Source organism: Culex quinquefasciatus, chromosome 2 (assembly GCF_015732765.1).
Source record: "Culex quinquefasciatus strain JHB chromosome 2, VPISU_Cqui_1.0_pri_paternal, whole genome shotgun sequence".
Classification (NCBI taxonomy): Eukaryota; Metazoa; Arthropoda; class Insecta; order Diptera; family Culicidae; genus Culex; species Culex quinquefasciatus.
The window spans coordinates 163,747,365-163,772,540 of record NC_051862.1 but is presented as its reverse complement, the minus strand read 5'-3'; the positions used below and the strand labels follow the sequence as shown (position 1 = coordinate 163,772,540).

At 40.8% G+C, this 25,176-nt stretch overlaps 1 protein-coding gene across 4 annotated transcripts in view; it reads left to right on the top strand.

Annotated features, from left to right (window-relative positions):
- The first annotated feature begins 1,310 nt into the window (after window positions 1-1,310).
- LOC6053570 (frizzled-4) overlaps window positions 1,311-25,176 on the top strand; it is a 68,048-nt gene continuing 44,182 nt past the window's right edge. The window contains exons 1-2 of one of the 4 annotated variants that reach the window (XM_038254224.1): window positions 1,311-1,396; window positions 2,805-3,813. In XM_038254224.1, the coding sequence (XP_038110152.1) occupies window positions 2,915-3,813 (899 nt within the window). In that variant the 5' untranslated portion in view covers window positions 1,311-1,396; window positions 2,805-2,914. Of the gene's footprint in view, window positions 3,814-25,176 lie in introns of all 4 variants that reach the window. The other 3 variants (XM_038254223.1, XM_038254225.1, XM_038254222.1) reach the window with 3 other exon arrangements.

The following is a 25,176-nucleotide window of genomic DNA, read 5'->3' as shown; positions in this document are numbered from 1 at the left end:
CCATAAGACTGAAGACACCATAAGACTGAACATGCCACAGGACTGAAGCCACCACAAGACTGAAGACACCGTAAGATTGCAGACACCAAAAAACTGAAGACACCATAAGACTAAAAACCCTCAAGACTGAAGACGCCACAAGACTGCAGACGCCACAAGACTGTGTGGTAACCCCACGTTACCATCGGCGTGCCCCTCGTCAGTGCGATGTTATTCGAAACGAATTGTAAAACTTTGAAATACAGATAACTCCCACAGTGACCGTACGAAGCAAAGAAACGCATAAGTCTGTAGACACCATAAAACTGAATACACCATAAGACTGAGGACACCATAAGACTGAGGACCAGTGTTGAAAATCCGAAGATTGAAAACGCTCAAAAATAAAAACACCACAAGACTGTAGACGCCACAAGACTGGAGACGCTACAAGCCTGCAGACGCCACAAGACTGAAGACACCATAACACCGAAGACACCAGAAAAATGAACACCCCATTACACTGAAGATACCATAAGACAGAAGAACTGTAAGACTGAAGATATCGTAGGACTGAAGACACAAAAAAAAACTGAAGACACCATAAGATTGAAAACGCACAAGACTGAAGACACTACAAGTCTGCAGACGTCACAAGACTGAAGATGCCACAAGACTGAAGACACCATAAGACTGAAAACTCCAATAAGACTGAAAACGCTACAAGACTGAAAACGCAACAAGACTGAAAACGCCACAAGACTGAAAACGCCACAAGACTGCAGCCACCACAAGACTGAAGACACCGTAAGACTGAAGAACTGTAAAACTGAAGACACCATAAAACTGGAAACACTCAAGACTGCAGACGCCAACAAACTGAAGACACCATAAGACTTAAGACCCCATAAAACTGAAAAGACACCATAAGACTGAAGACATAATAAGACTGAAGACGCTCAAGAGTAAGAACACTAAAGACTAAAGACGTTCAAGACTAATGATTGAGAATGCTTAAATGATGTTTCCAAAAACATCTTCGTATCAACTTACCGCTTCGAACCCGGTTTGCCAGTATGAGTGGCACCCTCGTCCCGTCAGCCATCATAAGTCGCCCGCGCCAGAACCCACACACCGACAGAGACGGTCGGTCGTACTAACAAGATTCCGATACACGAGCCGCATGTCGCCGCCACCGCAGCAGCTGCTTGTGAGTAAGAGAGAAACGTTCGACTCAAAACCCGGAGAGCAAGAGAGGATCAAAACATGTTGGAAGGTCGTGCGTGGAGGATCCGCTGGTGAGAAATTTTGGATAGTTCCTCGCGAGAGTCTCGTCGCAGGTAGACGTGTTTTTTGCTGCTGCTGCTGCGCAATCGGTCACGGCACTTTTATCAGTCCGGAATTCCGACCTGAGCTTGTTTGTGGCCTTTTTTTTCGCGGTTGTGTTGTGGATATTCGCGCGAAAGAAACACTCGGATTTTCGCAAGTTTTATCTAAATTATGATAATTACGTAGCGGCGGTTTGTGGGGTGTTGTTATTTACGTACTGCTGCTTGTACGGTTAATTAATTTATCTTGGGGAGGACACGACGGTGCAGGACACTCTGAGCTTTTTGGGTTTTTGGAGGCTGTTGAACCCTTGGAGCAGAACATGTTGGCGCGATCGTAACCGTATGCAAATAGTGATCGCGTACGAAGGAGTGGCTCGTGTGTGTTCCATGAAAAGGGAGTGTGATTGCGTAAATATTTGAGCCGCAAATTTACATAAAAACCAGCGTATGATAAAATAAATTTGACGAAACAGTTCACACTGGGGCGGCTGCTGTGGAACCCCCGATATATCCAGTTTGCGTTTGCTGTGCAAATAGAGGAATTGCGGAGTTTGCGGGTGAAGTGAATAACCGTCCGCGCGTCTGTTTACGCATCGGAATCGATCGCGCGCGCTCGTAGAAATTGTGTGCAGAATCGGTGTGGATCAATAGACGCGGCGAGGTGCGGTCCGAAGAAAACGCAAATTTTACCGTGATTTATTTATGAAAGCAGAACGTGTAGAACGTGATCAGCTCGATATGTTGCGCGATACAGCGCTGCGGTGGTAAAATAAGCAAAATTTGGCCAACAGGTGGTTTGGTGTACTATTGTGCAAGCGAGAAATCAGTGTTTTTCGAAAGGAAGAAGTCAAGTGCGGAGAAATACTTTTGCGCGGCAGACGTCGAAAAATGTTGTTTTTCGAGTAAACACTGTTGCGTGGAGGGGACCCCAAAGGGAACAGATGAATTACAACAAATAATCGCATAACAAGGTCTACCGAGAAGAACCCGCAGAACCACAGAGAGAGAGAGAAGATCGACTTAAAAGAAACGAGAAAATTATTAACGAAGACGCGAAGGGCACAGCACAGCAAGGGAAAGAAGGCTTCACGTTTTTCACGAGCGAGAAGAAGGCACTGTTATAGAGAGACGGAGCTCCTCTGCGGAGGATGAATGTTATTATTTTTATGAGATGAGCGCTGTGATGCTGCTGGATTCGTTGTCGATCGGTCGGATGTTGTTGGGGCGATCGTCGTCGTCGTCGCCGGCGTGGTGGAATGTGTAGCGGGATCGCGGTGCCTCTCTCGCGTCTCGGCTGAGTCTGAGCTGGAGATCTGATGTTGTGTGTGGAAATGATGCAAAAGAATAACCATACCGCCATATACGACCAGTGAAGAGAGGAATACAAGGAAGGAAGGAAGGAAAAAAACTTTGACAGAGATCTGCGCGCGTAACGACGGTGCGGAGAAAAGTGTGAATATAAAAGCTTTTAAATAAGATTAGAATTCAATTAAGGCTTTTTATGGTGACTGTAAAGTACTAATAACTGAACGTCGAGGGATTATTGCCAGCTGCCTCTGGATACAGATAATATTGCGCCCAGAGTATAATCAACCGGCCTGAAGATGGCTACAAGACTGCTTCTCAAGCTAACCCTGCTGCTCAGCTGTAGTGTTGCGCTAGGGTCGTCGGATTTCGCGACCCAGCGCACCTGTGAGCCCATTCGGATAGAGCTGTGCCGTGGCATAGGGTACAACGAGACTTCCCTTCCGAACCTCGTCGGTCACGAGCTGCAAACGGATGCGGATTTCACGCTGCAAACGTTCTCCCCACTTATCCAATACGGTTGTAGCAAACAGCTCAAGTTCTTCCTGTGTGCGGCGTACGTCCCGATGTGCACCCCGAAGGTTTCGATGCCCATTGGACCGTGTCGGGGGTTGTGTCTCACCGTGAAAACGCTCTGTCATCCCATTCTACAGGGATTTGGCTTCCCGTGGCCGTCCGCACTGGACTGCAACCGGTTCCCAGAGGAGAACAACCACGAGCACATGTGCATGCAAGGCCCCGGCGAACCCACCGATGGAGTCATAATGATTTCCAAGAATGACCGACCGACCTGCCAGGGGTTGGTCAAGTCGCATCTGTACGTGCGGTTGAATCGGTCCGGCCGGTGTGCGCCCCTCTGCGAAGCGGACATCATGTTCGAACAGAACGAGAAACACTTTGCGGAAGTTTGGCTCACGTCGTGGAGTGTGGCGGCGCTTTTCACGGCCATTGTGGCCACCCTCTGTCTGATCCTGTCCACCAAGCGCTGGGACAAGATCCTGATGCCGCTGGTCATCAGCCACTGTTTGGTCACGGTCGGGTGGGCCGTGCGCTGGCTGGCCGGCCGCAATGCAACGGCTTGCGGTTACGATATACAGCTTCCGGGCGTTTCGCTGCTGCTGACGGACGGCCTCATGACGGCACCATGTGCGGCCACATTCCTGTTGCGGTACTACTTTGGCATGACGGCAGCTGTTTGGTAAGTAACTGACCAATTTATTACCCCCGGCTAACGATCGGCAATGTGTCACCCCCCAGCAAAGGTTCGCCAGGGTGGCAACTTGACTTGAAATTTCTATGAATCGACATATTTCGTAATATATTATTCACATTCCATAAACTTTGAAAAAAGTTTAATGCTGATTCAAATTTTATTCATGAAATGTTTCAAAAACAGCCTTTTAAACAAAATAATCTTTCATTATCTAGGTTTTGAGATATTAAGAAACCTTAGAAACCCGAAACGAAACGAAACTATTGGCACTACGCCCCCCGGGGCATGGCCTTCCTCTAACGTGGAATTTCTGCTCCAGCGCCTCTGACGAGACAGGAGAAACCGGGACCGACGTTTTACTTCACCATCCGATAGAAGCTCAGTGGATAAGGCGGGAATCGAACCCGCGTCTCATAGCATCATCGGGATCGGCAGCCGAAGCCGCTACCCCTGCGCCACGAGACCCACTTTAGCCAAATTTTACTTGTAGAGCAATGTTGGTGCAATGTTCAAAAAATATATATCAATTCAATAGGGCGAAACCTTGGATGTAAACAAGCGGTCTATCCCACTCTTCACGACGTGAATTGTCACTAGAGCAAGTGAGATACCCTTAAAAAATGAATTTTAGGACTTCAGTTCGGAATAGACGTAAAACTTAAGGAAAAAAAATCATAAATTAAATGTTATTTTGAAATATTTCATTATTGATAAATATTCTTCTTGAATACAAACGGATAATTAAATCTGATTCCATAGTTGTTTCCTGAATTTCAAAATAAATTTAGCTGTCCATAAAAATATTTACATATTTGATAACTTAAACCTTGAGACGGGAGTTTTAGGCAAATCCTTTTCAGATATTTTAGAATTTGTTCAACCAACTTTTCAGCTGAAGGCCTGAAAGGATTGTGATTACCGATCTACAAAATATAATTCAATGCAAACATAAAAACTCTCAAATTTTCCTTTAAACTTAATTTGATCAGAAACTTTGAATAAAAGGCACAAAAAACTAAAATATTGCCCCTAAAAAAAAAGATTCGTTCAACATAGATTTTTTTTAAATTTAAAAATTATTTCCTTTTTTTTTCAATGGATCAGAAAATATAAAATTCATCTTAAAACAAAACTTTGAAAATTGAGCATTTGGTTTCAGAGATATAATTGCAATATTTTGAACAACCTAAAACCACCTCAGTGATCGATGCTTTCCTCACAAAATCAATTCAAGCAAAACAATGTAAATAGGCCAATATGGAGATTTCAACAAGCAGTCTGTCCTGCTCTCGTCAGTGAATGTTAAGATTTAACATAAGCAGAATAGCCTTCTTGTTTACAGATCCACATTGGCCCATTTACTTTCTTTTGCTTCAAATGCAAAAGCTTCAACGAATCATCTCTGGTAAACTTTACGCAGTAGTCCTGGCCGCCCTAACGTTTGTGATTCAGAATCAAAATCAAATTATTCGCTCTACAGCTTTGCCTTGGCGTTCTCGATTGCGAGATTCCTACTCGAAACTAGGTGTCCGAAGGCTTGATTGTTGAGGCAATTGCAAACCTCTTTTTACACCTTAGCTTCCATCCACCCCGGGATTCGAACTGACGACCTTTGGATTGTGAGTCCAACTGCCTACCAGCGAATCCACCGAGGCAGGACCCAGGGAGACGACTCCAACACCTGGACTGAGCTAACGACCTAACCTTTTTTTTTTAGGTTAGTCCGGGGCCAACATTTACTTCCCTGTCCGACGGAAGGCGTGATCAGACAAATCTCGTCTCAAAATTTGACACCGGGACCTTCTGGGATCGAACCCAGGCCGACTGGGTGAGAGGCAACCACGCTTACCCCTACACCACGGTCCCGGTTAACGTTTGTGATTGTTGTCGTTAATTTATTTATTTCTAGCAGCTTTAACCTTCTTGGTCATTCGCTGCCCTAAATGTTTGTGATGTTTCAATGGATTCTAATGTAATGGCGCTGGTGGTGTTAATCTGGGCTTCCTCGGGGCTAAAACAGGCGCAATGTCAGGCAAGTTAGGGAGCTTTCTTTTAATATGATATCTTCGGGAATTGTTTTTTCCTAATTTCATGAAGGTTCCACATCCGAGAACTCGTATATGTATAAGAATTGGATAACTAATGAAACAGTTGTTTTTCTCCATAAATTTTGACGATTTTTCCCATACAAATTTCAAGCGATTAGAGGGAGGGGTTTCCATGGTCAGATTGAGCCAAAATTTGGAATTTAGCCTATTGATGGGCCAATCTTTGATTTTAGGGGGTAGTCCCGAGGATGCCCGGTTTTGGACGACCCTAGTCCACAATGATATTTTCATGATCCTAAATTGTTAAAAATATTATTGGTGGAGTTGGGTTGTAAATATTTTAATTATCCCAAGTTTTCATTTTACAACTTTAACTTTGGCTTTAGTTTCAACAATTCTCTAAACAAAACCTTAGTTGGAATTCACAGATTAAAAAAATCAATTCCCGAAATCGTGAATTATGGTCATGAATTTAAGAACCACGAAGGAATTTATTTATGAGTATCATAAACGTGGTTCTCTAATTCATGACTTTTTGCGTTTCTCTTTGTTTCGTCGTCCGTGTCTGTCGCGGGTGACCATGAACGGCCATGATCGATGACGACCAACTTTTTCAAAACTTTTTTTCGTAAAATCGCGATAACTCGTGATGTTTATAAGCAAACCCCTTATGTCTATATATCAAAATTTTTGTAATTGTCTGCTCTACAACTTTGTAGAACATTGTTACACTCTAAAAAATAACCCTGCATAGTTCGAAAAAACACGAAATTTTAAAATGAAAAATTTTGTTCTAAATGAAAAAATGACCCTTCTGGGTCAATGTAGATTCGAAAAGTACATTAAATTTCCCATAAAATGACATGTTCCAAAAATTTTTACAGTCGAGTAACGGAAAATGGGAGATTTTTTAAAACTTTTTTAGTGTTTTTTTCGATGAAAAATACGTTTTTTCGGAATTCTGAATACGCCATCAAATCGGGCGTCTAATTTTACATAAAAGTCCCTTTGACACCAAATTTCTATCTCATCACCGTTTCAGGCTGCAAATTATTGAAAAACACCTCTTTTTTCGCATGTTCAAAAATGGAAGGGGTCGTACCGCCCCTCCGTCACGAGATATCAAAAAACGGACCTCGGATTCGTGATCAGGGACAAAAGTTACCCCTTAGGACAAAGTTTCACGCAAATCGAAGAGGGGTCGGGGCAACTGCTGTGTGAGTTGGCGGTGAATTACCCACATATGGCCATTAAAATTTGACGTGCGGCGACTCCAAGTCCGCGCAACCGATCTTGTTAATTTGGAGGATTTTTTTTTGCTGCTGCTGCTCGGAAAAGTTTGAAACTCTCGTGCTGCAGCAGCCTCTCTCAAAGGTCTCGTTTTGTCAAAAGGTACGCCACTTCTGAGAATTGGACTGGTTAAAGGGAAGAGGCCCCGAAACGGAAAGCGAATCTGATGGTGAAGACCGAAAGAAACGGGGTCATGCTGAGTCGGAGGTTTCTCGTTGCTGGCTTCTGCTGGGAGATGTTTCCAGTTGAAATATGATCGATGGTGCAACCGAGAGTTCCGAGAGCCGCAGCGTGGACAATGGGATTGGAATTGGTACCTGACTTGAGGGATTTAGTGTGATTTTATAGTTTAATTCTTTGAAATTATTACCAACTGCAAAATATCCGATGGTCATATCGCATGCAGAACCATGCACATTGTTGAAGAGTGACTACTGATAGGATACACATTTCTGCATGTAATATTACATGAAATTTCATTTAGTACATACGTAACACGAAGATGAATAACAACTTGTTTGGTTGTTATATTTTGAAATATAATGTTAAGTCTTGCAGCCAAAACCTCCACCATGTCGCAATCCCATCAATCCTATCTCTTTCGCAGCTCATCTCATTAGTAATTACGACTGTTTTTCTATCTGGCTTGAATTATTATAATTATGATTACCGCTGGCCTGGCCTGCACATCAAGCTGTCCAAGGCCCTATTCTGCCAAAAAGGCCTCTGCCCAAAGTAATGTTTGATTTCCTCTTTTGGGCTTCAACTTCTCGCCGGGGGTTTGAGCTGAGGTTCTGTTTTTTTCTCTCGTTTCTCCTTCTTGTGTTGAACCTCTCTGCGTTTTGCCGTTCGAGCTATACTTTTTCTTTCATTAGTTCTTGCTGAACTAACTAAGCAGCTCGATGGGCATGGTTGGGTCGCGCTTGAAGTCGAAACCTTCCTTCTACTTAATGCCCCACCGTTTTTCGCGGTCGCACCGGGCAAAAAGAAGTAGTTTTTCATCTTCACTTCATTTAAACTAATTTAGTTGGATGGTTTTTTCGTCGTTCCCCTGATGGTTTTGCAGGAGCGCGATCCTTCAACCGATCGTTGGCCTGAAAGCAAAAAACTGCACGGCTTAAGGGGACCACTTTCGGGATAGGGTTACGGGACGAACGGCATATGGCCCGAGGACAGCCCCAAAAGTGCACGGAAAGCGATTTGATCACACATATTGTCACACTTGGTGGAGACACACTCTCCGTCCCCGGACAGTCTATAAGCCCGGGGGGTGTCACAATGTCGCAGACGATTATGGAGAGATATCAAATTTCTGGGACGGACGGCGGCTTGGTAGACACATTTTGAATTAATTCTGTTTAATTTGTGCCATCAACGTTTCAAACAGAACCAGCCAGACCGAGGAGGGACCGAAAGCCAAGTTGTCGTTGGACATAGAACTATTTTGAAATGACGACCTTTAAAAGAAAAGAGCCGGAAAAATATCATATTTCTCAGCAGGTATTTCATCAAACGAATGAAAGTCATGGTTTGAACGAACTGGTAACAACCGGTGAGTTTCATACAAAGTATGCTCAAAAATGACGTATTTTGTATTCAATTCTGAACTGATTATAGCTGCATAGAAAAAACTTAAAAAATAAAATGATAAAAGTATGTTTTTTATGGAGAAACTTGATGTTTACTGTACTTTTAAGCATATTATTCTTCTTGCAATACCGTGACAATCGAACTTTAAATAAAATAAATTAGAGTTTTCAAGGATTTTTGTTCCAACACCAGGGATTTGCTTCTCTTGAAATTACTTTTTTCAAAAAATATTTCAGAACTCATTTACACCTCATGCAACACCTTGACAATGAAACTTAATAAATTAATAAATTTGAGTTTCACCAACATTTGTTTTGTTTAATTTATGTATTGATCTTGGCACGGTATCATTCCTCAATCAAATCCGCCGCGAAAAGGTTTGATGTGTTTGAAATTTACCATCCTGCTTTTACTCAATAAAGAGGTAATATTTTTAATTGCGCTATGCTAAATTCTTTGTCATATTGGTCATGTCTATGACATAACACCAAGCCTTTTTTTAATTTATTTTGGATTAGTTTCGCCATTCAAAGCATTTTCTACACATTAATTCTGAAGCGTTGTCGGGCCGGAAGTAATTTCTGATAATAGTTGAAAAAGTAAACAATTTTTCTCATAAAATTATAAGAATTTTGACATAGGACTATGTCTTTACTTACTATATTGGGGGGCCAGTTCAGAAATTCGATCCAAAGCGTCACTTTTAAGCGTTAAAAAAGGGGACATTTTGAACGCTTATATCTTTTTTCCCTGTGAATCAATCCAGATGGTTGGACCACCAATCGAAAGAGGAAGACTTCAGCTATTGTTCAACTACATAGATAGTCTGACTAAACATAGTTAAAGCACTTAAAACATGCAATCAAAATGAGTAATTTTTCAGTACAAATCGGACAGATGACCAATCAGAGCGAGCGTATGCATTCGAGACCGCGCCCCTTTTGTGCCGTTATCCGGCTGTGCCGCTATTTAAGCAGAAAATTTCGCAAAAGCAAGTCACTTTGGAACGAGCACTCGAACTGTGCACGTCGGGCCGGCGCGGAGCAGCAGCAGCAGCGGCCAATAGAAGAAGAGGACCAGCAACCAGAAGGAAGAACCACCGGCAGCAGAAGGAGGAAATTCGAGCGAAGCGGACGGCGTGGAAGTCGCTATGATGCGGCGGTTTTCATGAAAAATGGCCAATTCGACAGTGGTGGCCAAAACCAGGAGTGGCCGGTGGCCTCAAAGAAGGTTCCCCCGGGGCCTGGGGGGACATTTACAGAAACATACGAGTTGTGGCAATATGGGTATCAAAATTCATGGTTTTTGATACTGAACATAATGGCCATTTCGACAGTAATGGCCACAACCTGGAGTGGCCGGTGCCCTTAAAGCAGGTTCCCCATGGGCCCGGAGGACTTTTTACAGAACCATACGAGTTGTGGCATATTGGTATCAAAATTCATGGTTTTTGATACTGTACATGAAAATTGACATTCCGACAGTAGTGGCCACAACCTTGAGTGACCGGTGATCTCAAAGCAGGTTTCCCCGGGGCCCGGAGGGTCTTTAACAGAACCATACGAGTTGTGGCAATATGGATATCAAAATTCATGGTTTTTGATACTGAACATGAAAATTGATATTTCGACCGTAGTGGCCACAACCTGGAGTTGCCGGTGCCCTCATAGAAGGTTCACCTTGGGAGAACATTTATGACAATTTTGCCGACAAATCTATGAAACAAAATAAAATAATTTTATTTCAGATTTCACTAGCAATCCAAAAACACATTCAAATTGTTTGGTCCTATGTCTTTCGGTTATGTCTCTGACATACCATCTTGAACTTTTTTTTACTAAACATATTGATAAATAGTGTTCCAAATAAGATTGATACATTTTGATTTTATGGAAAAAATGCAAAATAACTTTAATTTTTTTATTTGTTTAAATTAAATTAAATGCCCTGATATCATTAACATTTAAAAACATTCAAATTTTATTGGTCGTTGCATGTTTCCAAAAGTTGTACACAACATTTCACAAAACATTTTGAAGTTAATTTAAAAACACAAAAATTTGAATAGTGTAGAGAAATATATGTTGATTATTTTTTAATTCGTTATTCTATGAATTTCGAAGTTTTTTTTTTTTAAAAAAGATACATATTATGTTTCTCCCTCTTGACTCATCTTGGGATTCTTTTAATGTTTAAAAATGTTTTTAAGTATGATAAATTTGCTTTTTTAACCTTTTTTCAAACGAAACTATATCACTGTAAAATTGTTCTGAAAAAATACATAATTGCTTGCTCATTCATTAAATTTTTTTTATCATGTTCCTCAAGTAAAAACAGTAAAAACTGGTTTAATTTAAATTTAGTGTCTTTCTGTACATTTTTAGATAACAGTTAAAGTATAGATTTATTTTGAAAAGCCCTCGCGGGCCGGATGAAATGGATTCACGGGCCGGACGTTGGACAAGCCTGACGTAAAACTTTACCCAAATTTTAACATTTTTTTTCCAATAAGGTTCATCGCTAGATTTGTTCCTAGTTTATCATCGTGCTTCTACTCAATAAGGAGGTAATATTTTAAACCTCTTGCTTGGTTCTTCGTCATATTGGTCATGCCTGTGCCATTAGGGTGTAATATCAAAATCGATTTTCCAGCACAGCACTTTTTCAGTTCCTTTTGGGGTCCTAAAAAACTCCCCAAAGTTTGGGACCGATATGGAGAAAACATTTTTTTTGGATTTTGATATTTATTAAATCCACGTTTCATGCTATACCAAAACCGGACTTATGTTCGGATGCTCTGGAAGGTGCTCTACAACTTTGCCGAAGAGAGTATGGTGCTAACTTGCTCCTGAAAGAAGATATAGCGCCCTCAAAACTCGTCTAAAACGTGATTTTCGAGCAAAAAACAAGTTTTAGACGAGTTTTGAACACGCTATATCTTTTTTTAGGGGCAAGCTAGCACCATACTCTCTTCTGGAAAGTTGTAGAGCAGATTCCAGAGCATCCGAATATGAGTCCGGTTTTGATATAGCATGAAAAGTGGTTTTAATAAATATCAAAATCCAAAAAATTGGTTTTCTCCATACAAATTTATATGGAAAATTGAATCGCTTTGCGCAAAGTGAGGACTAAACCAATCGGTCCCTAACTTTGGGGAGTTGTTGAGGACCCCAATAGGAACTGAAAAAGTGCTGTGCTCACTAAATTTGGACAACTTTAATTTTTTTTATACAACCATATTACACCCTACTGTGCCATAACATATTTTTTGTAAATTAAATTCGAGTTAAGTTCGCCTTTTCTGCATGTTAATGTTTCTCAAAAAAACATCGTAAACCTTTTCGCAAATTTGTTCATATTATTTAAAAGTATTTTTTTTATTCAATTTAAATACTTTACGAACAACATTAAAAATAGAGTTTCATAAAATGAAAATTAATTGATTTGAGTGTAAATATTTTTTTAATTATTGCGTTCTTATTACCTTTATTATAATTTGAAGCATAGATATTTAAACGGTAAGAGTAGAAGAAAATTAATCGGGACCCACGATATCTCATTTACGCGTTAATGAATCCGCTCATATTACACCTACAATAGAAAGCCGAGAGCCACACATTTATCGGGAATTGTTTTTTTTTTATTAATTAGCTAGAACTTCGCTGATTTACTGATAGTCTCTGCAGGTTTTCAAACATAATTCAAAATGGTTGTCTACAATTAAATAAGCAATTATTTAGAAATTTGTTTTGTTTTTTTTTTTAAATTAAATTTACTATTATTTTCCTTTCAAAATATTTTTCAAAATTGTTTGGAGCCACTCTCCATGGTGCTCTGAAATCTTCAGTTTGAAATTCAGTATAATTTCATATCTCAATACATATTTTAGTGGAATTTGCTTGCTTTCCTCTGTTAAAAAGTACAATCCCCTGCCCCAAAATGGCAGCTCGCGGAACCTAATCGAATTTTCTCACACATCGCATAACCCTCAAAACAAGGCGCTCATTGTCTCCGATCGTTCGCTGTCTCGCGAACGAGCAGAAGAATCGATCTTCTTCATTACAGCAAACGAGAACACCATTTTCTTTCCCATAAATCATGCACATATTGAACGGCGAGAAAACTGGAGGAAATAAAACTAAGGAAAAAAAGAGCCGGGCCTCCAAAACAAAAAGAGGCAAACATAATTCATACCACTAACAACGGTCGCGATCGCGAACTGCATTCCCCAACGGGCACATCCTTCGTGGTTGAGGGTAGCTGGTCCAACGTTGGTTCTTGTACATTTAAACGCTGTTTTGCTGTTAAACGCAAAATAATCCTGTTTAAATGATTTCTTAGGTTGCACTAACGTGTTTGTAAAAGAAAGCAGAACAGCTTCAACTTCCTGAAATTTAGACCAACTTAGGGCCAGCTACCTTATAAAGTCATACTTGCGCAGAAGAAACTAAGTGCAAAACGTTTCCAACTGCCGGATCGATGCCCGGGTTGTTGTGTTGTGTTGCACATTCCGGTGCACACAATGAGTGAGTGTTGCACCTTTTCGCAGATGTGCAACCAACGGCATGGATGTATTGATATTTCAATGGAAATCTCGCTCGCGGAGATCAATATGCCGACAGAACTTGCCCAGAATTAGCAATTACAGGCGAGTTGGGCATGATCATGTGGTAATTGGGTTTTGAAGTTGGGATTGGAAAAGGGTTAAAATTAGATTTTTCAAAAAAAAAAAAAAATGGCTCAAGGTGGTCTTGAACTTGAAAATAAATTACATCAAAACGTGATAATCACTTTGTTTTTGTTACGATTGAAATGTGTTCCCAGCACTCTTATGTCACCCAGTTGCTAATTAAAATCGAAACAAATGTTTACCACTCGCCACAAACCACCAACACGCTGTCAGCAAAGGGCCACTTCACCCGATGACGGATCAGCCGGCCCCAGTCAACGACTCGCGGAGTTGATGTTTTGCGCGGCACCACATTTCTCATTCCGGGCCCGATGATGATGGATTTCTTCGGCCGAGATCGATCTTCTGCACGAGTTTGCACATTCTCCGTCGTCGTCGTCGTCGTTGTCGGTTTTCTCGTTTGCGGCGTTGATCGAATGTTGAAATGATTTTTCATATTTTCTCTTCTGGCACAAAGATCGACTCTTTGACATAGTGTGCTATCTTGTCGTATGTCAATTTATGGGCCAAATGGAGTTCAAGATGACAAAATCTTTAAAAAAATACAATTTTGCCTCTCTTCATAAAAAAATGTTTCCTTGAAGAGTTGCAACCTGTTACATTTAAGTTATACTTTGTCTCAAATAAGGATCCTGTTTTTCGATTCGTTAGATAACACCGACCAACAAAATTTTTGTTCAGGCTCATCTCGAGGGGAAACATGAACTTTAGGGTCCCAAGAACCACGTGCACTTTGAATTTTTCAAAAATATCTAGACAGGTCCGAATAGTGCGGTTCGCTCCATGTGCATATTGCATGCAATTTTTGGATTGTATGCAACAGCGACGAACCACCCTAGTTCTCAAACTACAAACTTTGGAGAAAAACCATTCGGCCCTGTCTAAATATGTTTGAAGAATTCAAGATGCACATGTTTCTGGGGACCCCAAACTTCATGTTTCCCCTCGATTTGAGCCTGCGCACTCATTTTTGTCAATTTTTGTAGGCTAGTGTAATGATCACTTACTCAGTGATGATCGAATCATTTGGTTCGTCCTGCAAAATGAATTGTGAGCGGATACGAACCAGCAAACCAGCAAGCGATTGGTTACTCACTGCTCATTGCTCACCTTCATAATAGCTTGGCCTACTCCTCTTGTCGACAAACTCAGTCAGTAGCAATCTGACTTGACTAGTGAGGAAGCAAATGACGTTCACAGCAAATCCAAAACAAATCGGTTTCGCAGCCGGTTGGTGCTCGCAAATGAAGGAGAGAACTTTGATCAATCGAAACTCTTGGCCACAAGTTGAGTTCGGTAGGAAACTGTTTGTCACACGTGAGAGCCCTCTTGGTGTCCCTCTCACTCAGCATGATTTTTTTAGTGTCCGAATTTCTGAAATTATATCAGAAAATTTTTGGGCAGAAAAACAAAAAGTTGGTGTTATTGTTTGCATACAATGCAATGCTTCGGATTGTATTGCTTCCATCTGACGCATTAAATGTTTTGAAACGTCAAAAGGCGACGTGCGAAAAGAAAGCACAATGTAAACGTGTTGTCCGTTGTCTGTTTATAGCTTTTGCGAAAAATAGACAAATCTTCCCGAGTCTTCGGCGGATCAAGGCGTTGTGGTTGCTTGTTTTCAAAACTGTGAAAATAATTCAACGCAAATTTTTCAGCCAGGAATACAAACAATTTCTTTGTTTATTCAATTCTTGACAGTAATTTTGGTTGCATTTGTGAGTACATTTTTTTGTATAAATGTTTTTGAGAAACAAATGAATCTGAATTAAAACTCTAGAATTGTGGTTTGACTGAGTTTAGTCAAGTACCGATACAAAATCTGGAAAAATCTGGCAGACAAGATTCTAAAAAAATATAAATTATGGCGGGGTGGTAAGTTATCAACAATGGTTCAAAGAATTTACGTTAAAATTATATTAAATATTTACTAAATTTGTGATTTTGCACGAAACTCCTTCATTTCAATCAAAAAGTTGTTAAAAATTATTAGAAAATGAAAAATCTGATTAGTTAATCTAAAATCTGGCTAATACTTAAAAAATCTGGCTTTCCCAGATTGAACTGGCAACCTGGCAACCATGTCTATGGCTTCAAACCATCAAATTAGCAACACTGCCAACTCACCAAACTCGAATCACATCTTTGATGATCAACGCCGACCCAATTGAGATCGTGGCTTGTTTCTTTTTTTGCGTAGTTTTGATGAGCGTTTGTTTGGAAAACAAATTTATCTGCATTTCGGGGTCGATGCGGACCGTGGAATATCGGCAGCCCTGGTTCGACATAGATACACAAAACTCAAACAAGCTTCACGTCCCGTGGCAGATTTTCGCCCGTACGAAATCGATTCCGAGTTTATTGAGCCGTAGACCGCGCGCCAGACCGCCGATAATCAACATGAAATTTGACTCTAATGATAATCCCAAAAAAAAGCAGCAACAACATAACTAAGAGGTAGGAAAAAGTGTGTAGTTGCAACCCGCGCCAAACCCGCAGTAAAACGAGGAGCGGACGGAACAACGAAAAATTTCGGATAGTCAGTCAATCGTTGGTTTTCCGTAAATTATACTCATTACCAGAAAAATAGAGTGTGGAAGAGGCGAAACTCGAAGAAAATGGTCCACAAGACGCACGGCCAGCAGCGGAGTGGCCAGTAGCACGATAGGACGTAATAATATACCGAGGCGTTTAAAATTGGTCACGAACCTACGCCGGCTACCGGGGACGGGGGATCAGCCCGGCGTAACGAAACCCAATTGCAACGTTCTAGTACAAATGGTGTGCGAACGGGTTTAAAAATTGAGTTATTACCAGATTTGAACACAGTGGAAATAAGTTACGGACCTTCGTCTATCGGACTGCGCGTTGAGGGTCACTTTGGGATCTTCAATCAACAGTTTTCGAGTGCCCTCAAGTACCCCTCCTTACCATAACCGAGTAAATTTCGCCGAAACGCTATTTTGCATTGCCCACTTTGGACAGCCATTCTTCATCCCCCCTCAAACTAAAGAAAAAAAAAGATGGGCCCCCAATCGATGAAGAGCCATCAACGCACAAAGCCCGTCAAAGCCGCCCATCAACTAAACGAGCAACCTCTTCTACAAGTCCAAGCCGACGCCGCCGCCACGCCGGTTCGATCTTCAAGTTCTTCGCTTGAGCAGCAACATCCACTTTGTGTTGTGGCTCGTCGTTGTTCAATCAGCACCGTTGTTGTGCCTCCCCGTTCCCACATTATCCCGCCCCAGCCAGTCTTCGGTTATTGACACAAATGGTGCAGAAATCCCATGTCCCGTTTTTCTTCTCTACTCTACGCTAGGTGAGCCCAGACCCATTACAACGAACTACTTGGGGTTGTTTTAGCTCAGGTCAACTAGTAGGGCCAAGTCGCCGCCGTCGCAGCTAGTTGTGCACTATGTTTGCCTAATTGGGTAAACATGTTTTCCGGTGGCTGGCTGGGAGCAGCAGGACCGCAATGATCGCGACATGTTCGGAATAGGATCTCCGGCGCGGAGCAAACCAACCGAAACGCACGCAGGTCAATATTTAAACAGAAGCGTCAAATGGGAAATCAAATAATGGAAGCTTGAATAGGCGTTTGGAATGCGATGAACTTGGACAAAACAAAATTTGGATAACCGGTGCCGCCAAAATATCGGAATACTGATCATTAACGGAGCTGGCCATGTCAGACTGTAGATATTAGTAGCTTGATATACTCGTTGAGGAATGATCAGCAAAGCAAAGTTTGAAGATCTGACAATCCTGCATCAAATTATTAGGGAGCGTTCTTTTATTACGTAACGCAAAAAATGAATTTTTAGACCACCTTTCCCCTCTCATTACATTATTGAAATTGTTTTAGAATGTAGTTTATGGAGAAATTTCAGCAATTTAAATCAATTCTTCAATTTCTCTGGTTTGAAGAGCACAACTCAATGAAAAATCTCATCAAATCCAAACCATTGAAAAATGCTGCACTCAAGTTTGCATCCTACAAAATATCGTTCTTCATTTTTACACCCAGACAATAAAACGGTCATAAAAGCAAAACAGATCAGTTATTCCCATTAAAACTGCTGCAGCGGCTGCTAAATCGCAGCTGCCGCCTGGGCCCTGTGTTGCGTTTTTTTTCCCCGGAGGCCACGCACGGCAGACATCCTCGGCGCAAGTGTTCCACGCGATTCCGGGGCTCGTTCGTTCACGCTGTTAAATTCCCCCCCCCCCCCCCCCCCCCGCTCCTTCTCCTCCCCGGAAAGATCTCGTTCAAAATGTAATGAAATTAATCAAGGGTGTCCCGGAGAAGGTACCAAAGCGAGCAAGAATTTCCGCGGAGTGACCACCCTAAGATCACCAGCCTCCTCCTGCCGCAGAAGGGAGGGATAACGACTCTCGCTAACGATGCCAGAGGGCGTCTTCGCGCTGGGATGGTGCCCGTGTTCCGTCTTCCTGTTTCTCCAGCGAACGATCTCCGGCGCTCCGCGGCGGCCATTAATACGAGGGACTTGACGATTCTTGGTTCGGTACACCCAAACGAACGGACGCTGGCAATTTTGGTTGCTTGAAATTACCAACAATTCTTCGTGGCATAGTGGCATACAGAAAAAGTTTGTAATCAAAGGGTTCCCTTTCGAATCTTGTAGTAACTGACAATCTTATCAGAGTATTACACTCCTCATTTGGGTGTGTGCCCCCCCAACAATCTTATTTGCAACGCCGAGCAGACGACGAACCTTCTTCGTCATCATTTTGGGGCTCGTCCGCGGCGTAATTGGCGCTTGATTGCAGCCTGCTCGCGCGTCCAAATCACGCCGTGGAAATGATCGCACCAAGAGACGGGCTCCAAATTGAACAAGTTTCGGGCCCGGTCCCAGATCGTCGGCCGCGAGAGCAATGATTCGATTTATTGTTCAGTTTTTTTTTTATTCAAATCGAATCAAACGCTGTGCCGAGTTCAAGATTTGGCTTCTTGCCCATTCCCATCTTCGATGGCCCGGATTATCGATGGCCAAAGCTGACCGCGGAAAGGTGCGGGAACTCGTTCAAATCGTTCAAAATCTTAATCGCTTTATTTTGTAGATTTTATTCAGCATTTATTTTTATTAATTAAAATTTATAGCCCCATCGTGGGCCAATTTATTACCCCGGGAATACATTACACACACATACACACACACACACACGCACGGAGGTTGATTCGGGGAATGGACGGGTCTTTTTTTGGGGGAACCACGCCGATTGGACGTCAAATGGGAAGAAAATGAGCAGATTATGGCCGTACTTTGTGGCCCCGATCGACGGCTAGGCGCTATTGCCGTGGAATGGTTTAGCTGTTGGTGTTGTTGTTGTTGTTGCTGTTGAGGCCGTTTGCTAGAGATCTCAATCTTGTTACCGCCGAATTCGGAACAGATGTCCAGGGGCTTACGTGGGATGGTGCCCGTAAATTGGTGGAAAATTTGACGAAGTTTGGCGAATTTTGATGATTTGAGGGAACTCTAAAATCTGAGTGGTACTAGAAATTGACAACCAGTGAAGACTGATGACGAATAGTCTAGCTAACGCTGAGTAAATTATGTTGTTGCATAAACTGACTTCAAATTTTAACGTTTTTTCAAGTTTTTCAATAAAAAAATTACTTTTGAGATCCACAATGTAGTGGACTCTCTCGTTGTCTATATTGAAGGGACCGTCAAGAGCGAAAGACATCAAATTATAGAACGAAAAATCAAAACATGCTTCTTGAAGGGACTGAACAATTTATTGACAGCTGGAGCAATATTGATCACTCAAACCCCGATGGTTTGACACCAACTGTTGTTAAACGAACGGAGTCACTTTTTAGTTTGACACCCCTTTTACACGGAGGTCACACACACTACCAAACGTTTGTTTTGATAATGTGCGTGAGCGCCGTGTAAAAAGTGACAGTTCGTCACATTTTAGTTTGACTTTGTCAAACCACCGGGGTGTCAAACTAAAAAGTGTCAAACGAAAAAGTGACCAACCACCGGGGGTTGAGTGTATCGAGAAGATCAACAACAGCCAGAGAGTAGTCTGTAATATGGTCCTAAATGAGAGATGTGAGCCGGTAACATGGAGTTAAACATTCGCAACTGTCATGGTAAACTTCACAGCAGCTTGACAGAAAGTTTAACTCCATGTTGCACTTTTAATTTCTCGATGTAAATTTTCTGTAATACGATTAAAGACACGCTTAAATAACCTTTTCTGAGCACTTTTTTTTATTTTAATGCAAAAAAAGGTGACAAGAAAACATTTTTTCGATGGATCAACTATGGTCCACTTGGAAAGAACTGTCAAGTAGGATCTTTTCTGTCAAGAAGGACCGCGAGGTTAATTTTTCAAAATTGATTTGAAAATCCATTTTAAACTCTTTGTGATCGTACAAAGGGTCATTGTACTCAGAAAAATTAGCCTTATCGCTGTAAAAAATAATATTAGCAATCTAAGCTTCATTTTTGGACCCAATTAGGAACACGAACACGTTATCAAAAGTTTGAAAAGAAGGACTCTTAGTATTTTAGAATATTTTAGGGTTGGAGGTTTGACTTGTTTTATGCGACTTTGCAAATAAACAATTCCAGCCCAAAACAGTAATTTTTTAGGTACTTTTTTCTCGACCCTTTCCGGTTTCAATGAAACTTTGTAGATATGTTATTTTAGGCATATATAAGCCATTTTTGTGTATATGGAGTCAGTTACACTCGATAATGAAATTTGAGAAGGGCTTAAGTGTTTTAAATATTTTGTATTTCGTAATTTAAATATTGCTGTATCTCAAAGCCGTTGCATCATATCAGGAAGTGGTCAAAGACAAACTTGTAGGAAATTTGACGGGCTTTCCGAAAAAAATACACTGAAAAAAAACACTCCACTTTTATAAGATTTTTTTGATTTTTAAGTTTAAAAGGCTCACCTTCAAAAGCCACGATTTTTTTCGTTCAAATTTTTTGTAAAAATAGCCTAAGATGATACAAAAAGACTCACGCAAAATGCAGGATGGAGCAACTCACCTAAAAAATACAAAAATTATTTACTGAAACTGTTTTTGAAAGTGCTCTAAACATCAAAATTTTCAAAACCGAATACGGGAATCGATTCTCCAGACAATTTTACATAAAGTTTCCATATTGACCATTGTTCTAATTCCAATCCTTGTGAAGTTACAGCGGTTTTAAAATAAAAATGCTGAAAATAGGTTTTTGATGGTTTTTGGCAATTTCTATATGACAGACTTGATTTTTCAGTCTCGAAAATATTTTTACCGGAAAGCTCGTCCAATTTCCCATCAGTTTGTCTTTGACCACATGTCAATTGGATGTATGGGCTTACAGATATAAGCTAATTTACTATCCAGGTTACTATACTACACTGAAAAAATATTATATTTTCAGTTATGAGCAATGTAATTAGCTTATATCTGTAAGCCCATACATCCAATTGAAATATGGTCAAAGACAAACTTATGGGAAATTGGACGAGCTTTCCGGAAAAAATATTTTCGAGACTGAAAAATCAAGTCTGTCATATAGAAATTGCCAAAAACCATCAAAAAACCTATTTTTTCAACATTTTTATTTTTAAAACCGCTGTAACTTCACAAGGGTTGGACTTAAGACAATGGTCAATATGGAGATTTTTATGTAAAATCGTCTGGAGAATCGATTCCCGTATTCGGTTTTTGAAAATTTTGACGTTTAGAGCACTTAAAAAAAACAGTTTCAATAAATGATTTTTGTATTTTTTTAGGTGAGATGCTCCATCCTGCATTTTTCGTGAATCTTTTAGGCTATTTTCACAAAAAATTTGAACGAAAAAAAATCGTGGGCTCACCTTCAAATTTGACTTTTAAACTTAAAAATCAAAAAAACTCATAAAAGTGGAGTGTTTTTTTATTTCGGAGAATTTTTTTCAGAAAGCCCGTCAAATTTCCTACAAGTTTGTCTTTGACCACTTTTTGATACAACGCAACGGCTTCGAGATACAGCAATATTTAAATTACGAAATACAAAAATATTTTAAACACTTACGCCATTCTCAAATATCATTATCGAGTGTAACTGGCTCCATGTACACAAAAATGACTTATATATGCCTAGGATAACATGTCTACAAAGTTTCATTGAAATCGGAGAAGGTCGGGTACAACCGATTCCCTATTTGACATGAAATTGCTCAAATGTTTTTAAAACTATAATTTTATAAAATCACTAGAAAAATGAACTTCTCAATTAGAAAAAAACTCCCAAACACGCGAAAAATTAAAAAAAAATCGTAAAAAAAACTTTCGGCAGTACAGAGATAACATCCCACAATAATGGAACAAGCAATTTGGAGAAAGTGTTTTGCTGCTCTTGATAAAACAGTCTTGATATGCAGTATATTGTTTGAAAAGAGCTACTGTTACTAGTGAAATAGTGAGGAAATATTCTAAACAAGGTCAAAAAAATAGAAGGTTTGAAAAAAGCTACCATAAAAGTGTTCCGAATATGTGGGATGACTGTACTTGGATAGGAATTTTTAAACATCATTCGCTGTGTAGAAAAAAGTGACTATCTGCCAACACTTTCTAGAGAAATTACGACTTAAGTGATGCTGTATATTTAAAGAAAATGTCCTCTTGGACCACTTTTTGTACCTCTTTACAGAGATTTTACAAAAACATTAAGATGGCTATTCATAAGGAATGAATTGTTTAATGATCTGGAAACTGTTAGATATTCAGGCTTAGGCTTTTTCACATTTACCTTTAATAAACTTCAGTTTCGTGTGAAGGCTGCCAACCCATCAACTTTTAGCAACTAACGATCAACATAGTTCACTCATAGAAACTTTAAATTACCCTATTCAAAGCTCATGCTCAACTATACCTCAAGTACAACCCTTCACCAACCGTCCAATCCCATGTAGATCACTAGACTACCCAACGGTGAACCCGTAGGTCACCGGGACCCCAATCCGTCAGGCACACAAGGGTCTGCTGAACGAAAGTTATTGATTGCCTTAGTTAGGCTAGCTCTCCGGGGTCTTTCATCGTACCATCATTAGAGAGCTACGCTGCACATTTCTCCCAGCAGAGACAGCTCGTACAACAAGGTCCAACTAGCAGCCCCCATCAAGCTCGGGTTGCACAGAGCTCAAGTCCCGCGTCCACTGCTTCGTTCATCCATCTACTCAGCACTATACACACAGATTGATTTAGGTTTTGGCTCGCGGTTACATACGTACCGACCGTCGTCACCTCGACCTTCCGCGCGTCCTCTGCGGAGTTCCTTCACATGTGCAGTGCAGTGCAGCAGAGAAAGAGGGTTGATGTATCGTGCGGCCTCTGAGTAGCTTCTTTCGCTGGCTGCTCATCTACTTAACGAGTTGGCAATTATTGTGGTTGTTTTCATAATGACTTCGGGGTCCGTTCGCTGGCTCTTTCTCCGATGCACGGTGATCCATCTCTCTTCTCGGCGTATTGGCGTTTGGCCGCATTGATCCATTGTGGCGCGGCCATCGCCGCTAACTTGGCCACCTCATCGACCGGTTGTTCCGCGCGCGCTCGCTGGCAGGTATGGCCTGCGTCTCTCTCTCTCTCTCGGCAATTGGATGGATCTTGTACAGTTTCATTTCAAACTCAATTCAGTACACCAATTTGTGGTGAAAGATCTGTACATTCGTTGGGTTTGGGGCTGGTGGGGTAAAATGGGGCTTCAAACTATGTTGTTGTCGTTAGACTTTTTTGACCATTTGAACAACCATATTTTTTCTACGTTGATGAGGTTTGAAGTTGGATATTTGAGACATGTTTGCCCCTTTGGTCATACCAAGAGTTCATTTCGTTGGCCAGTTAGATTTGAGGGTACAAGGTCCAATGTTGAGTTATAACATAACCATTTCTGGTTATCATTGAAGATTTTGCGAACAAAGTGGGACATGTTTGACCGTGTGGTCAGGAATCTACATGGTTAAGCAACGTTTAGCAGTTGTCAGACTACCCTACTGAAGAAAGAGGCTGAGACTGAGTTGTTCATCGACCAGCAGTCAAAAATTCAACAAACTCCAATGAAAGACCTTTACGAACGCCAAAGTGGCAGCTCTCGCCGTGTTGCGTTGGGTCTGCGCCACTGGTCCGGCACCAAAACGGCACAGCCCGACACACTGATTCCGGAAATAATTTGGAGCTCTTGAACTTTCGACAATTGCTGTTGCTGCTGCTGCTGCCTCTGTGGCCGCCGGGGATTGCAATTGAAGCGCGCGTACATACGTTGAATTCCCATTAAGCTGCCTGAAAGATCCCCAAATTGGATTGCTATTTCAACAAATTATCTCCTTAATTTCGAAGAGCTTGTTTTCTCATACCACACGAAAGCTCGATATTTTCGATAGTTGCACGTTTCCCATAAAGTTGGGCATCCCACGTGAGAGCGGGTGTGCGAAGGAGGACCGCGCGTAACGAGAGTACAAACAATTGCGCGGCGCTCGTTACCCTCCTCGGGTGTAATCACGCGTGGCCTGATGGTATAGTTTATTTTTGTTTTTCTTGATCATTTTTTGGCTTGTTTCCTAATTTCGGCGATCCCTTCCCATCATCATCAACTTCCCCCCCAATATCCCTCAGCTACCCGAGCTACGAAGATCTGCCGCGCATAAGTTCTGCCGATGAATTTTGGATGAAGTAGTTCTCTTCGATCCCCGTTCCGCGGCAGCCTCCCCCTAACGAGACTCTCTTTTGTATTGTTTGCTTGGTATATCCGCGGCGCGATCAATCTGCCTCAATGGAGTGAGCATAAACTAACTATGCTCCTAGGGGTCGAAATTGGGGTCTTTGGGGGGCGATGAGGGGGTCTGTAATTTGAGAATACAATCTCTTGCCCACCCCCGCACCCGCAATCAATGTTTATCAGGAAGTGTACAATTACGCGATGGAGCAATAGCATAAATAGAGCCGAGGAAGCTTAGATCTGGCAGGGTTGGCAGAATTGTATTGGTCCTTTTCAAAAAATTTCGTTAAAATTTGTTTCGAGAATATTCAATTCAATATTCAAACAGTCATATTTTAACCTTCAAAACTTTTTTTTAATTATTTTTTTGTTATTAGCATTATTCAAACTAGTAACAAAAAACGATATTATATCATAGTTATCAAAATAATTTTCTTAGTTATTCTGAACAAACTTTAACTTTTTATTGAAATAACCTAACATTTTTATTAAAAGTTTATAAACATAGTTGAACAACCATTTAATTGTGATTTTTTCAAATGACATGAAAAAGTAAATTTATTAATTATCAATTTGACGTATTCTCTTCAATTTGCATACTTTTAAGATGAAGTTTGTGAAAAACATGATGTCTGAGCTGGGTTAGCCTCCGACTGTTAGCTCATCAATAAATATAAATAATAGTAATTAATAATAAATAATGATAAATAATACTTAATAATGACAAATAATAATAAATAATAATAAATATTAATAATAATAAATAATAATAACTAATAATAAAAAACACGATGCCAATCAAAGCCTTCTTGGTCTAATCTAATCTAATCTAATCTAACACAAACGTAGCCAGTCCAATGAAAGCATGCTGGAAAGTCTTGTGATTAGATTACGCCGCAAGCACTTTTCTTATCAATATTAATAATTGAAGTACATCCGGGAACACCCGAAAATGTATTACAAAAATTAAAGCGGCCAGCCCTAGTACGTTGTGTTTACC